The sequence below is a fragment of the Talpa europaea genome, assembly GCF_964194135.1.
Source record: "Talpa europaea genome assembly, chromosome: 9".
NCBI lineage: Eukaryota > Metazoa > Chordata > Mammalia > Eulipotyphla > Talpidae > Talpa > Talpa europaea.
In genome coordinates this window covers 68,778,684-68,793,959 of record NC_140076.1, presented here as the reverse complement: position 1 = coordinate 68,793,959, position 15,276 = coordinate 68,778,684, and the positions used below count along the sequence as shown (strand labels likewise).

At 44.8% G+C, this 15,276-nt stretch overlaps 1 protein-coding gene across 1 annotated transcript in view; it reads right to left on the bottom strand.

Moving 5' to 3' along the window:
* FAF2 (Fas associated factor family member 2) overlaps positions 1-9,665 on the bottom strand; it is a gene marked incomplete at its 5' end in the record, with an annotated part of 50,943 nt that extends 41,278 nt beyond the window's left edge. The window contains one exon of the mRNA XM_084243624.1: positions 9,603-9,665. Within this exon, the coding sequence (XP_084099750.1) occupies positions 9,603-9,665 (63 nt within the window). The remainder of the gene's footprint in view (positions 1-9,602) is intronic.
* Between the last annotated feature and the right edge of the window lie 5,611 nt (positions 9,666-15,276).

Below are 15,276 nucleotides of genomic sequence, written 5' to 3'. Positions count from 1 at the left end.
TTCAAGTGGCTCTGTAATAATGTCCAGCCTTCATACTACTTGTCTAGTCAATTCATTCCCATTTTCCTAGATGACCACATCTTCTCTTCTCAAACTTCCAATATCATCTCCTCCATCCTTATTCTTAATGATCATGTTTCCTATTTCACAGAGACTTTAATCAAAAGCTTTAACCAGCACATCAACCCATCTATATGCATCATCTGTGCCATGTCCACCTTTTTTTTTTTTTACTATGGACAAACTTATCCAAACTCCTGGCAAAGGCCAATTCCTTCTCATCTTGTATCTGATCCTATCCCCCCTTCACGTATTCAAGAGTATCATAATAGCAATTCTCCTTCCTCTGCACCAAGATTTCTTTTTTTTTTTTAAAGATTTATTTATTATGAATACAAGAACTGGGGTACAGGCCAGAGGTGTGAGGGGGTGAGAGGATTCACCAGAGACAGAGTAGGGAACAGAATAGGCAGATTGACTGAAATACACTGTTGAGGGGAGCCGTGGGCGAGTCAGAAGAGGTCTGCTGTGCCATATGGGATGCTCCCTGGCAGGCCGGGGACTGAACTTGTGCTGCAGTGGCTGTAAATAGCTTCATAGATTGTATCTTAACCCCCTGCACCATCTGGGAGGCCCCAAGATTTCTTTTTAAAACATGTTCTTCATTAGCACTCACACATGCCAACATTCCATCCAAATTAAAAAACAAAACAAAAAACAATCCCTTTACTTCACCCCAGATTCTTCCCACTCTTTTCTTTTGAGAGCAAAACCTGTAGGAATCTCCAATTTCTCATGCTTTTTTCTCTTGAGCTCACTCCAACCAAACCTCCCCAAGATCCTAAAAAAACTTTTGGCAAAGACCATCAATGACTGCCACAATGCAAATCCAGAGAGCTGCTCATTCCTCAAGGTATTTCATTCTAGGACAATACCTGGTTTTCTTCCTACCATATTTGCCACTTTAGTCTCCTGTGCCAAGGTCCTCATTATATCCTTAGAATGTTCGAGATTGAAATGCTTTGGGGCTTAGCCTTCTGATCTTTTCTACAGATAAATATTATCTAATGCAGATGATTTCCAACTTCTTATTGCTGGCCTAGATCATTAACCTGCACTCAATACGAGTATATCCAGTCAGTCATCTTCACTTGGAAATTTCCAATTTTACATGACCAAAACTGAGCTTATTTCATCCTCACACCCAAACATCCATCTCCTTTAGCTTTCCTTATCTCAGTTAATAAATCTTCCACCCTTCCAGTTACTTAGCTAAAAAATCTTAGATACCCTTGTTTTCTCCCTTTTTCTCTCACCTCACATATAATCCCTTAGAAAGTCCTATCCAGGGCCTCCCTGGTGGTGCAGCAGTTGAGCGCTGGGTTGCGAAGCTGCCCGCAGCCTCTGCAGCGCCGGTTCCATCCCTGGCTGCTCCCCGGCCACCGGAGGAGGGTCCCACATGGCACACAGACCTCTCCAGCTGCCCGCTGCTCCCCTCAGCAGTGTACTTCATCAGTCTGCCTGCTCTGCTCCCCGCTCTGGCTCTGGCGAATTCTCTCACCCTCCCGCACTTGTGACTGTATCCAGTGCGTGTATAAATAAATAAATAAATAAATCTTTAAAAAAAAAAAAAAAAGAAGAAGAAGAAAGTAAGTCCTGTCCATTTTGCCTTCAAAATATATTCAGAATCCAACTCTTCCTCATGATTACTCCATCCTGGCCCAAGAAGTCCTTATTCACTGCAAAAATCTCCTAACTGGACCCCCTTCTCTTTCTTCAGACCGTCCTCGAGGAAACAGCCAAAGTGACCCAATAAACCATAAATCCTGTCATTATTCAAAGTCTTCCCACAGTTAGATGCCTTACCTCAGGTTAAAGCAAAAATTTTTACAACAGCCTACAAGGCCTTCTATGAACTGGTTTTGCCTTTCTCTGACTTATCTCCTACTACCTTTCTTCCACCCACTTTCACTTCTAGCCATGTAGCCACGTTGCTATTCCTGGATGAAGTCCCTGAGACCATGCCTTAGGGTTCTTGCATACCTTATTCCCTCTATCTGGAATTCTCTTTCCCTAGTCACATGATTTGTTTTCTATTTCCTTCAGATTTTCACACAAATGACTTTCTCAGTTTCTCAGTAAGGCCATCCCTTGATTATCCTATTTAAAATGAAACACCCCCCTCCTTGAAACTTTCTATTTATTTTTCTCCCACAGCACTTATTGTTAAGGTAGTACACATTTCCCTTACTTATACTGACTTTTCTTTGTCTCCGCCCACTAGAATATGAGCTCCACAAGGGTAGGAATTATGTTTAATATGCTGCTGTACCCTGCACCTAGAACTGTAACTAGCAGTAGCAGGTGCTGAATAAGAGTTGACTGAGAATGCAACAAAAGTATATGTATAAAGATACTGACCGCAGTACTACTCATGTGAATCACATTGTTACAAAACAACCTGATTGTCCATCAGTGTTTTAAAAACTAGAGATTAAAATAATATTTAACACTTAAGTGCTTAATATTTTCCTGTGCTTTGGATATATTAACATTTCATTTACTGCAACAACTTCTAAGTTAGGTAATATTAGTGCACAGATGAAGAAACTAAGACAGAGAAGTTAAATAACTTGCCTGAAGTCACATTAGTAATTGAAGAGCCCAGAATTTTCTTACTTCAGAGCCAGTCTTCACGACTACTTACCATGCTGTGCTGCCTTTCCGAAATATATGGTATTGTCTCCCTAAGAGAAAGACAGCAGAGGGCCTCCCTGGTGGCACAAGAGGTTAAGATGCAACCTATGAAGCTATCCGCAGCCTCTGCAGCACAAGTTCGATCCCCGGCCAGCCGGGGAGCTATCCACATGGTGCAGCAGACCTCTCCTGACTCGCCCACTTCTCCCCTCAGCAGTGTACTTTGGTCAATCTGCCTGTTCTGTTCCCTACTCTGTCTCTGGTGAATCCGCTTACCCCCTGCATCTCTGGCCTGTACCCCAGCTCTTGCATGTGTAAATAAATCAATCTTAAAAAAAAGGGGGGGGGGGAGAAAGAGAAAGACAGCAGAAGTTCTCTTCCCCAAAGAGAACTGGAACCATAACTAGACAACTAATTTAGAGATCGCTTAAAATGAAAAATAAAAACATTCCATATATTACTTAAATATTTCATTTAAACATAAAGCATATATATTTATGCAGCAATCTTTTAATGAAAGCCTATCCCTTTAGAGAATGTGTCCACTAGCATTCTCTAGTCTTTTCTAACATAAACCATATCCATAGATATGGATTTGATTTCTTGAAGTTGAGTGCAACCTTGAACACTTGCCAAGTAGTAAGAGCACAATCATGCATCAAAAAGGATTATTCGGGGCCTCCCTGGTGGCACAAGGGGTTAAGACACAGCCTATGAAGCACAAGTTTGATCCCCGGCCGGCCAGGGAGCAACCCACCTGGCGCGACAGACCTCTCCTGACTCGCCTGCTGCTTCCCTCAGCAGTGTATTTCAATCTGCCTGTTCTGTTCCCCACTCTGTCTCTGGTGAATCCTCTCACCCCCCATAACTCTGGCCTTTACCCCAGCTCTTGTATGCATAAATAAATAAATCTTTAAAAAAAAAAAGGATTATTCCCAAAGTTATCTCGTCCATACATACTTCAACAATTTTCCAGTGAAATGCATCTAAACAGCCTTTCCAAGGCATTTAATTTAGTTTTCATGTCACCAAACTTTTTGCATTGATACTTTATTGGTTTACACAATATATTGACAGTGCAAAAAGAACCAGTATACATTGGTTTAGGAGCAAGCCCAACTTAATCTTGTCAAGAATACAACTCAACTGATAAGAGCAAATATACCTGGGTATAAATTAGAGTAAGAGTTTATCCATTAAGCATCTTTGTATATACAGAAGAAAAAAGTGTATTTACAAAGATACACAACAAACTGGCAACAAGGAATAAGACTGTTACAGGGCAACCCCCAATGTGAAATGGGGTGGCCTGAATGGATTCTCAGCCATGTACTTAAAAAGGACTTATAATGAGACTCAACTGCAGGCATACATAAAAAGATTAATAAAGGGTTTATTTACAAAAAGGGAAAATGAAAAAAGGAATGACTACGGGAAAAAGAGAGAGACTGGTAAATGCATCCTACCAATTTAACTGAGCTGGGACCCCAAAAGCATGCTGAAAGCTGGTGGAAAACCTAGGACCCCTAAAGTCCATGTCTGATTATATACCAAGACTGGCTGCTTAACTCCACCTTCAATTCCCAGCAATCCTACCTTCAGTGCTGATGACATTATGGGATTTGTAATCCTTGGTGTCTTGGACCTCCTTGATCTGGGGTGGGGGTGAAGTCCAGAAAACCTGTGTTTATGGAGTTTGTTCCGGACATCCTTTTCTCCCAACAAGGTGACAGCTAATTACCTTTTTGTACAATTTTATGTTGCAGACTTGCAATAAGTATGCATTACTTAGTAGATTTTCCTTAAAGTTAAAAACAATTCATCCTGTGAATTAGATAATAGTATGCCCATTTCATAGATAAGGAAAGATTCAGGGAAGTAAAAACTTGCCCAAGATCAGAGTACTGATCAGAAGCTAAGTCTAAAGACAAACTCAGGTCTGCCCACAGTTTCAAAACTCTTATTTTTTCCATAATACCAAATTTCCTAACGAAAAATTCAAATAGATCACTTTACAATTAAAAAAAAAAAATACACGAACAAAAAGCACATGTATTTTTTTCCCTTTAGGTAATGGTCAAATGAAGCCAAAATGAGATTTTCAAAACGAGTTACAAGTTTGAGTCTATAGCAATTAGTTATATCATTCAGTTCAGATTTAATTTTCTATAATTTAAAAGGAAAATGTAGGGCCTCCCTCCCTGGTAGCGCAAGGGGTTAAGACGCAACCTATGAAGCTATCTGTAGCCACTGTAGCAGAAGTTCGATCCCCGGCCAGGGAGGTGACCCACATGGCACAGCAGACCTCTCCTGACTCACCCGCTGCTCCCCTCAGCAGTGTATTTCAGACAATCTGCCTGTTCTGTTCTCCACTCTGTCTCTGGCAAACCCTTTCACCCCCACCCCCAACTACCTCTGGCCTGTACCCCAGTTCTTGTATATCTTTAAAAAAAATAATAAAATAAAAGGAAAATGAAGTAGTATCATTACTTAAAGTTAAAAACTAAGCACCCAGGGCCTCCCCTGGTGGCGCAGCAGCTGAGTGCTGGGCTCAGTTCGACTGCCGGTCAGGGTCCCACATGGCGCGCAGACCTCTCCTGCCGTGCCCGCTGCTCCCCTCAGCAGTGTTCTTCGGTCCTTCTGCCTGTTCTGCTCCCTACTCTGGCTCTGGTGAATCCTCTCACCCTCCCGCACTTCCGACTGTACCTAGTGCTTGTATAACTAAATAAATAAATCTTAAAAAACAAAACAAAAAAACTAAGCACCCAATCCCTGCTTAGCAGGCAAGTTTGGGAGGCTGGAATGGATAAGGGGATGGGACTGCCATGGGAAGGGAATTAAGCTGATGATCCAGATCTAGTCAGGACAGGCCAAGGCTAGCTATCTTACCCAACCACTGATGCCTAGAGTATAGAACATGGGGACCCTCTCAGCACAGAGGACCCCTGAACCTTGCCCACTACTCCTCTCAGCAATGTAATTCAATAAATCCCCCTTTTCTGTTCTCCACGCTTTCTCTGGTGAATTCTTCTACCTGCAAGCCTCCAGCCTTCACCCCATCCTTCCCCGCAACCAACAAGGATCAGAATCACTTAAGAGAAAAAAAGTCTCATTCCGGAATAAGCAGAAAAGGCCATGTATATGACCCATTTAGTCCCTTCTCTCTGTGTCCATGTCATCCTTCTTCAGGTGGTCAAACAACAGCTTAGAGGCAGTAAATCAAGACACTAGGAGAATCTGCTATATTTGGAAATTTGGGGAAACTGGACTTCAATAAAACTTTCTTTATACTTGCCCAACGCTATTCTTAAAACCTCTTTCCCATTTGAAACAGCTTAAAAACCTAATGTCTACATTATGTTGGTTCCAAAATAAACAGGAGACAAGGATAACTAGAAAAATCTTAGAAGATATCAAAAAGACTGAGAGGCATGATAAATATACCCTAGGGAGTTCCAGTCAAGTCACAAGTCACACAAAAATAAGACAGGAAACCTGAGATTTCTGAAATACTTTATTTTGATAATTTTAACATTATCAAATGAAAAAACATTTTAGGAACACGTTCCTAACAATGTCACCTGATTCTGTCCTGACCCCTGTGGAGATTCCACGGATGAGTTTTATACTGTTAGTGAGGCAAACCTGAAACTAGAGTTCCATCACTCTCTAATTGAAAAAATCATTTAATGGCTCCCATACCTAAAATTTAAAAAATTGTGCAGTTTTGAAAAACCTCCAAAATGTGGCTCTAATTTACCTCTACAAACTTATTTTCCATTTCTAATTCTCTAAATCCATCACAACAAACATACCTCTTACTTTTCCATCTCCATAACCTTGCTTGAGTTGGTACTTTAGCTTTGAACATGTTCTGCTCACCACCTATTGAAATTCATTCCTCTTTAAAGTAGCAAAATACAGTAGAAATAGCCCAGGCTTGAAGTCCAGATCCAGACCCAATCCCATAGATTTCTAATTCTGATTCCATCTCCACTACTTAATAACTTAAATGACCTGGAGCAAATACTTCAACAGATCTCTCTACTTAGAAGGCAGCATACTACCTAAGGAACTTGACAAGACTACTATGAGGATGAACCATTCCCAAGGTACATAAGACACTTAATTAACTGCTAACCCCTAAGTTATATGTAATTAAATATATTTCAGGATATTCACCATTCCTGTATGTATCTGACTTCTCCACCAGGTTACAAACAAGGTGGTTATGAGTATGCATTTCTAAATCTCTGCCAATTACTACTTGTGCAAGTTACTTGACCTCTCAGAACCCATTTTGTCATTAATAAAATGAATTGAAATTAACAGTGTTATTAAGAGGTTTAAAGGAGTTAATGTACATCCAATACCTGGTATAATACTTGACATTATCTAAGTGTCAAAGAATGGTGAATGGCATCAGGATGATGAACCTGATCTAGCAGATGCTTAAAGAACAGATAAATACAAAATGCTTTGCCTTTTCAAATCCAATTTCACAAAGCAATCTTGATACAACTGTACCCTGCTACTCAGCTCTTATTGGTAAAGATGTCCATGAAAATTCAAACGGAGGTTTCTAAATACTTTACCTCAGAAATACTACTGCATATTCTTATTTTTCCAGTACCACAGTAAGCACATCATGACTTACAACTCACATCACCACATCCATCACACTGAAATACTGGGGCTTAATCCTGAAGAGTTGTATGGGGCAACAATGCCCTGACAAAGTTAAAGAAAACTCTGAAATTAGTGGTCTACACAAAGTGGAAGCCTGTTGTCTATTCACTCTGATTCTAATTTGCTGTGCATCAATTTCTTTAACTCAAAACTCCAAGCAAAGGCCAACGATTTCTAACATATATTTTCCCCATTTATATACTTCTAACCCTTTGCTCAACTTAAGAGGGGGAAAAAAAACCGTCAAAAGTAAGTACAGTGGGCCTCCCCAGTGGCGCAGTGGTTGAGCGCTGGGTTGCGAAGCTGCCCGCAGCCTCTGCAGCGCTGGTTCGATTCCCCGCCGCCAGGCGAGGGTCCCATATGGCGCGCAGACCTCTCCTGCTGCCCGCTGCTCCCCTCAGCAGTGTGCTTCATCAGTCTGCCTGCTCTGCTCTCCCCTCTGGCTCTGGTGAATTCTCTCATCCTCCCGCGCTTGACTGTACCCAGTGCTTGTATAAATAAATAAATAAATCTTTAAAAAAAAAGTACAGTGAACTTTAATCAAGGGAAAACTGACAAAGTACCAAAAAAAAAAAAAAAAAAAAGACATCCTGAATATCACAGCATTTGTATTCCATTCTCAATTGTTCTTTGATACTTACACAGGTTGTACAGCTCACAAGTCAAAAGTTCAGAAACAGTTCTGGAAAATTGGTCCTGGCTTCAACTGGACACCACTTACTAGCTGTGTAACCTAGCATGTTACTTCTTTTTTTCTTTTTTTTAAAGATTTATTATTTATTTATTTATTAATTATTGTTTATTTATTTATACAAGCACTGGGTACAGTCAGAAGCGCGAGAGGGTGAGAGAATTCACCAGAGCCAGAGCGGGGAGCAGAGCAGGCAGAAGGACCGAAGCACACTGCTGAGGGGAGCAGAAGGCGGCAGGAGAGGTCTGCGCGCCATGTGGGACCCTCCTCTGTGGCCGGGGAGCAGCCGGGGATGGAACCGGCGCTGCAGAGGCTGCGGGCAGCTTCACAACCCAGCGCTCAACCGCTGTGCCACCGGGGAGGCCCAGCATGTTACTTCTTAAGCCTCACATCTCTCTTCTGTAAAACAGGGACTGTAATGGTATGTATGAGTCTCGTAGTGTTGTGGTGCTAAAGGCAATAACATACACTAAGTGTTTAGTAAAGTACTTATAATATCATAAATAAATGGTATTCTAATTAGTGGTACCCGAGCACGAAGGTTCTTTGTAAACATAGTGGAATAAATGAGTAGCACATTTTACATTAATAAATAAATGCACCACTAATTTTAATTCCATCCTACGTTAAATAATGGTTAATAGCATCAATACTCTTTGGGAGCATTATACACTTTACAAAGCCCTTCAGATATCTACAAAATCATGTGATCTCCACAACATCCTTAGGAAGTAAACATTCTTAAGATATGTATTTTAGAAATTAGGAAACGGGTATGCAGCCCGGTACCGAATTGCCAAGGTTACCCACACTAGCGGTCGACTCCAAGCAAATTCTCCAGTCAAGCCATTAGGTGGTTAGTGCCAATGTTCTTAACCCAACATCCACTAAAAGGAGGCAGGTTCCTTCAAGTCACTGGGTAGTCACTCTCCCAAGCAGAGTGAAGCACCTGAGTCCAGGGTAAACTCAGATTAACAAACCCCAACAGAAGCCACTGATGACACTTCTATCGTTGTGTCCTCCTACACCTTGGGGCGGGGGCCAGGCCTGCCCCCTCCCCCACCTGAGCGCCCAACACAGGACCTGACGACCTAGAGGCCTTCACTTAGTAAGCCTTTGTGGAAATGGAGTGGGAGGCTTTCAAGAGACCAGAAACCACATCAACTCCGAGGTGGGGACCAGACATCTCGGGTAGGAGCAAAGGCGTTGGGCGGAGAGCGTTTGTCCGGTAACCGAGCTGAGAAGGATGGGTGCGGAGGGGCGCCAAGAGAAACCAAGGAAGCTGTCCCGTTGACGGGAGAGGGGCTGGAGAGAGAGGCGGGTCTCACTGCAGTCATGGCTGGGAGGCCGGGGACAGGCAGGGGCTCGGGGGCCGGGGGCAGCAGGGCAGTTGGTGGCTGGGGGGAGGGGGCCGCCTGTGGTCCGAGAAGGATCCCCAGCCTGATCTGAGGAAGGTTCTGGGCTCCTCTAGGGACCCACTTCCCAGCCCGCGGCGGTATTAGCTGCACCGAGTACTCGCTGCTACCTGAAACTGCAGCAGCTTCTCTGTCTGCTCCTGGGTTAGATCCCGCTCCTCAGGCGCCGCCATTTTGCCGCCGCCTCTACGCTTCTGACCCGTCCGCACCGTCACCCGCCGGAACTGACCTCAGCAGCAACCACGTCCGGTCTGAACGGCCGCGGGCGCGCAACTGCGTCTGCGCGCACTAGCCCAGCCCCGGGAGTGGTGTCGGGAGTGGCGACGCTTCTCGCCGCCAGAGGACGCCACTCTCGGGCCTAGCCCGGACATCTCCGGAAATTGCCGAGAGATTGTCGGTCTGAGTCGCCTTCTCGAGTGAGGCCGCGAGCGCATCCGCTGGAGACCCGGCGCCAGCATAGAACGAAAGGAGTCGAGAGGCCCCGAAGACTTCGCCATAAACTCCGCAAATTCCCGAATGCCACTCGGCCGACTTCTCTTGTTCCCTAAACTATTTGCCTTTAACGTCTCATATGCCTGACTGATTTTTTTTGGAAATTGTGGCTGTTCCAAAATATCGACCTTTCGATGCTTGATTCCGGCCCTGACGTTTCTAAAAGCTTCTGATCATCTCTTGGAAGGTTCCGCAAGTCCCCGAATTCTGATCGGGTATTTCCCTGCCAGTTGTCCTGTCACTGAAAACCGCAGTTTCAGAGTCGGTTGCTAGCCTTGTTGGGGCTCAGCTGCCTGGGTCTTTGACAATGAATGGCACTACCAGCCTCGGGCAGCCCTTTCATCCATCCCCGTTGCCAAGGCTGGGCCTTTGCCCTGCTAGCCCAAGCCCGGTGCCATCTCTCCGCCCCTGGCTCGTCTTTCTGTGACCCACCGCAGGGAGCTCCCTGGACTGGGGATCAGAAGATGGGTTCAGGCGCCAGTGCCCACCCGGAACAGTGCTGGATCTCCGTGGGTGAGCCGCCAGCTCTCTGGGCTCCCTTGTGCCAGTGGTGGAAAGAGATTCCCCAAAAGCTGCTGCCTTGCCCTCTCAACTCACCCTCTGGCCACAGCCCCTCACCCTTTCTGCTGCCTTATCTCCACCCCTCAATGTCCGCCTCCCTTTGCACTCTCTTGCGCCCTATAACCTGCCACCTCTCTTAAGAGCTCTCCTTTTCATTTCCACTACTCTTCCCCTACTGTCGGCCTCCTCTGTCCTCCCTGTCGGTAATGAAGGCTTTGGGAATAGAGGGGTCTGAGTGGGCACATGCTTTCCACGGATTGCCTGTGAAGCTCCTCCAGAGGCCCTCCTCTTCCTGGACTGGGTCCCATCCATCTGTGGAATCCCACCCCTGCCCACTTCACAGAATCAGTGAAGTTAGACACAACAGGAAATGCTGTGAAAGCTGAAATTTCTGTGAAGCGTACCTTAAAGGATAGAAGGACTTAAGTTTGGGCTACTTTTTTTTTTTTAAGATTTATTTATTTATGCATACAAGAACTGGGGTACAGGCCAGAGGTGTGGGGGGTGAGAGGATTCACCAGAGACAGAGTGGGGAACAGAACAGGCGGATTGACTGAAGTACACTGCTGAGGGGAGCCGGGGACAAGTCAGGAGAGGTCAGCTGTGCCATGTGGGTTGCTCCCTGGCTTGGGATCAAACTGGTGCTGCAGTGGCTGCTGATAGCTTCATAGGTTGTGTCTTAACCCCTTGTGCCACCAGGGAGGCCCTTGGGCTACTTTTGATGGAAACTTAGAGTTGAAATATTTAGAAGTTTTCACAAGGTCAAAAAGGAGAGGTGGGGGTAGGTGTAGTGCCAAGAAGGCACAGAGCAGGTTTTCTATGATCCTGCCAGACAGGTAAAGGAGGAGTCCTGGAGCCCTCAGTGGCTTTTTCGGGCCCTTAATGATATATCTATATCATTTGTAGTGAGGCAACTAGGTGCAGGGCAGGCAGAGGGGCCAGGGAACAGGAGGCTAACAGGCCTCCCAGCCCTGGGTGAATCTGTATTCTTTTTGGGGCCCCTGCATCCTCTCTGGTCTCTTCTCTGGTCTCTACTGTGCTCTGCTGCACTGGCCTCTGCTGCTTCCCGTCCTCTGCTGCCAGACTCTGATCTCTGCCACTGTACCTCTGTGATGCTCCCCTTGTATGCTAAGTCTCTAGCTTAGGGGCACCCACTCACACACGCCCACACCATGCTCCAGGGGCCACATCAGGCACGCGTGTAAGACCACAGGTCATAGATGCTAATGGCGGGAGGACAGGAAAAACCTGACAACCCAAGGGAGGGTGGAGCTGAGCAAGGAGGAGAAGAAACTGAAGAGGAGACTGGGAAAGGAGAAGACCAGAGAAGAGACCGCGAGATGATAGAGGAGGAGACCTGGAGGAGGCCCATGGAGCAGAGAGACACATGAAGAAGCTGTACTCGCTTCTTGGTCCTGGACTGGGTGAAACAGATGTGGGTGAGAGACCCGTGGGGGAGGTTACAATGGCAGCTTTTGTCTTGATTTTGATTTAGTTCTTTTCCTTCCAGACGTGTCTGTTTTTGATCCTTTACTATGGGTCCCCACCAGAAGGTGCCTTAGACATGTGGCAGGCTTTCAGGCATTAGTGGCCCTGCTTTGGGCCAATCATGTTTGGCTGGACATTTACCCATAAGGGGGTGGGTGACTTTGGATGCTCGATTTGGAAATTTTATTCTTTGTCTTTTCTTTGTTGCACACTAATTGTATTAAAGTTCCTTTCCATTAGAAGTTTATATGTTTTGTCTTGATGTGGTGGATGGGGGTGTCCCTCTCCCTGCCCTGTAACAATTCCACAAATAATGAATCCCACCCACCCACCCACCCAAAGAATACTATTTTTTTAAAGATTTATTTATTTATACAAACACTGGGGTACAGGCCAGAGATATGGGAAGGTGAGAGAATTCACCAGAGACAGTGTGGAGCAGAACGGGTAGACAGTCTGAAAGCACTGCCAAGAGGAGCAGTGGGCGAGACAGGAGAGGTCTGCTGCACCATGTGGGTTGCTCCTGGCTGGCCGGGAATCAAACCCAGGCTGCAGAGGCAGTGGACAGCTTCATAGCGCTGCGCTCAACCCGCTGAGCAACTGGGGAGGACCCCAAAGAACACTATTTAAGAACAGCCTTTGCTCTGGAAAAAGCAGATCTTGTCCCAGGTCTGCCCACCTGTGTCTATGCAGTTGCCTCTTTTTATTCCCTTTTTCTTTTTTCTAACAAACCTGCTCATTTAAAATCAGCCTGTGCCTGTGCTAAGGTCTTTCTCCTCAATAAACTCACTGTGTGCTGCTCATGGGAAAACTGATGAAATCTTTCTCAGAGGGACCAAAGAACCCCACTTACCAAACCCTAACACTTTCAGACCTATATCAGCTCTTACCAGGTCTGCACAAACTTGGTAACAATGTCCCTGAATTTTTCACAGACTCTTTTTCTTTCTTTCTTTCTTTTTTAATTAATTTATTTATTTATGCAAGCACTGGGTACAGTCAGAATCGCGGGAGGGTGAGAGAATTCACCAGAGCCAGAGCAGGGAGCAGAGCAGGCAGAAGGACCGAAGTACACTGCTGAGGGGAGCAGCGGGCGGCAGGAGAGGTCTGCGCGCCATGTGGGACCCTCCTCTGGTGGCCGGGGAGCAGCTGGGGATCGAACTGGCGCTGCAGAGGCTGCGGGCAGCTTCGCAACCCAGCGCTCAACCGCTGTGCCACCGGGGAGGCCCAATTTTTCATAGACTCTTAAAGTAAAATTGGAAACAAACAGCTGTGACTTTATTTATTTATATTATTATCTTTTTTGTGTGGGACACTCGCCGGCGACCGGGAAACGAACCGGCACTCCAGAGGCTGCAGGCAGCTTAGCAACCCAGCGCTCAACTGCTGTGCCACCAGGGGAGACCCTGTGAATTTAGAGAGTTTATTACTTTAGCTCAAAGTTCAAATGAGACATAGTATTATTCAAATTCTCTAATAATGTTTGCACGTGAACCAGATGAGGGATGGCAAAGTCAGATGCCTTCTGGAGCTGTTGCATAATTCTAATTTAAGATGATTCTTTCCACAGACACTCTTGTAGTTATATTACACCCTATTAAATGTTCTTCACTTCCTCAAAGAAACACCTTCTTGGTCTACAGTTCTGCTTTTTTCTTTTAAGATTTATTTATTTATACATACAAGAACTGGGGTACAGGCCAGAGGTGTGGGGGGTGAGAGGATTCACCAGAGACAGAGAGGGAAACAGAACAGGCAGACTGACTGAAACACACTGCTGAGGGGAGCAGTGGGCAAGACAGGAGAGGTCTGCTGCGCCGCGTGGATCAGCTCCCTGGCCAGGGATGGAACTCGTGCTGCAGTAGCTGCAGATAGCTTCATAGTGCTGATGCTTAACATCTTGCACTACTTTTTTCTGCCTCCCCTTTTTTAAGCTGTGACTAGGATTGCCAGAACTTCCTTTGCTTACGAGCACATAGGAGGGTCTCTCTGGTGACACAGGGGTTAAAGTCTCAGCCCTATCAAGCTATCACCAGCCACTGCAACATGAGTTCGATCCCTGGCCAGGGAACTTACCGACATAGTGCAGCAGACCTCTCCTGTCTTGTCCTCTGCTCCCCTCAGCAGTGTATTTCAGTAGATACGACTGTTCTGCTCCCCACTCTGTCTCTGGTAAATCCTCTTACCACCCACACCTCTGGACTACACCCCATTTCTTGTATGAATGAATGAATGAATAAAATCTTCAAAGAGCACATAGGATTTTTTTTGTATGTCTTTTTTTTTTTTTTTTTTTTTTTGGTGGGACCCTTCGGTGGCCCAGGAACAAACCAGCGCTGCAGAGGCTGCAGGCAGCTGCACCACCAGGGGAAGCCCAGCACATAGGAATTTATATCTGCATATGAAATCTTCCCATTTTAAAATAGTGATAGCTAATTCAACTTTTAAGGAAATCACTCTTTCACTCAATCATAATTAGAAGCCACATTTCAGTCCATAAAAGATAAAAGTAAAAACCAAAACACATTTCAGCCTATGAACTTCCAGTCTGCCCCTCTGATGTAGGTGGAATCCTCATGGCTTTTGTTGCCATGAAAGAAGTGCTTGGATGAATCCTAAGCTTTTTTGATAACTTCAGGATGAAGAATGGGGAGTATGTCGCCAATGATGACTTGCTCTCTCCTTTGAAAACTCTTTGCTCTGAACTTTATTTTGCCTTTTAGAGCAAAATTGTTGCCCAATACAAATATAATGTGAATCACATGCATAATTTAAAATACTCTAGTAGCAGTAATTTAACATAGGTAATGTGAATTTTGGTAATATATTTCAGCTTGATCCATTGTGTCCAAAATATTATCATTTATTTTTTTACACTGTCTTCTAAATCTGGTGTGTAATTTACACTTACCCTGCATCTCTATTTGGTCTAGCCATGCTTCAAGTACTCAGTTGCCATCATAGTGGACAGTGCAATTCTAGGACATTTGGAAGATCTTTTAATAATAAATGTATTAATTACGTTCTCCTACAGATTTTAGGAATTTATTCAACAGATATTTATTGAGTGCTCATTCTGAGCCAGGCTCCAGATCAGATGACACAAAGATAAATAGAACACAATGACTGTCCTCTAAGAACACATAGTTGAATGGAAAATTCTCTGGAAGGATATGTGTGTGTACATGCATGTGTGCTGGTGCCTACATTAGAGTCCCAGTTTTATGCCCATAATGCACTGGA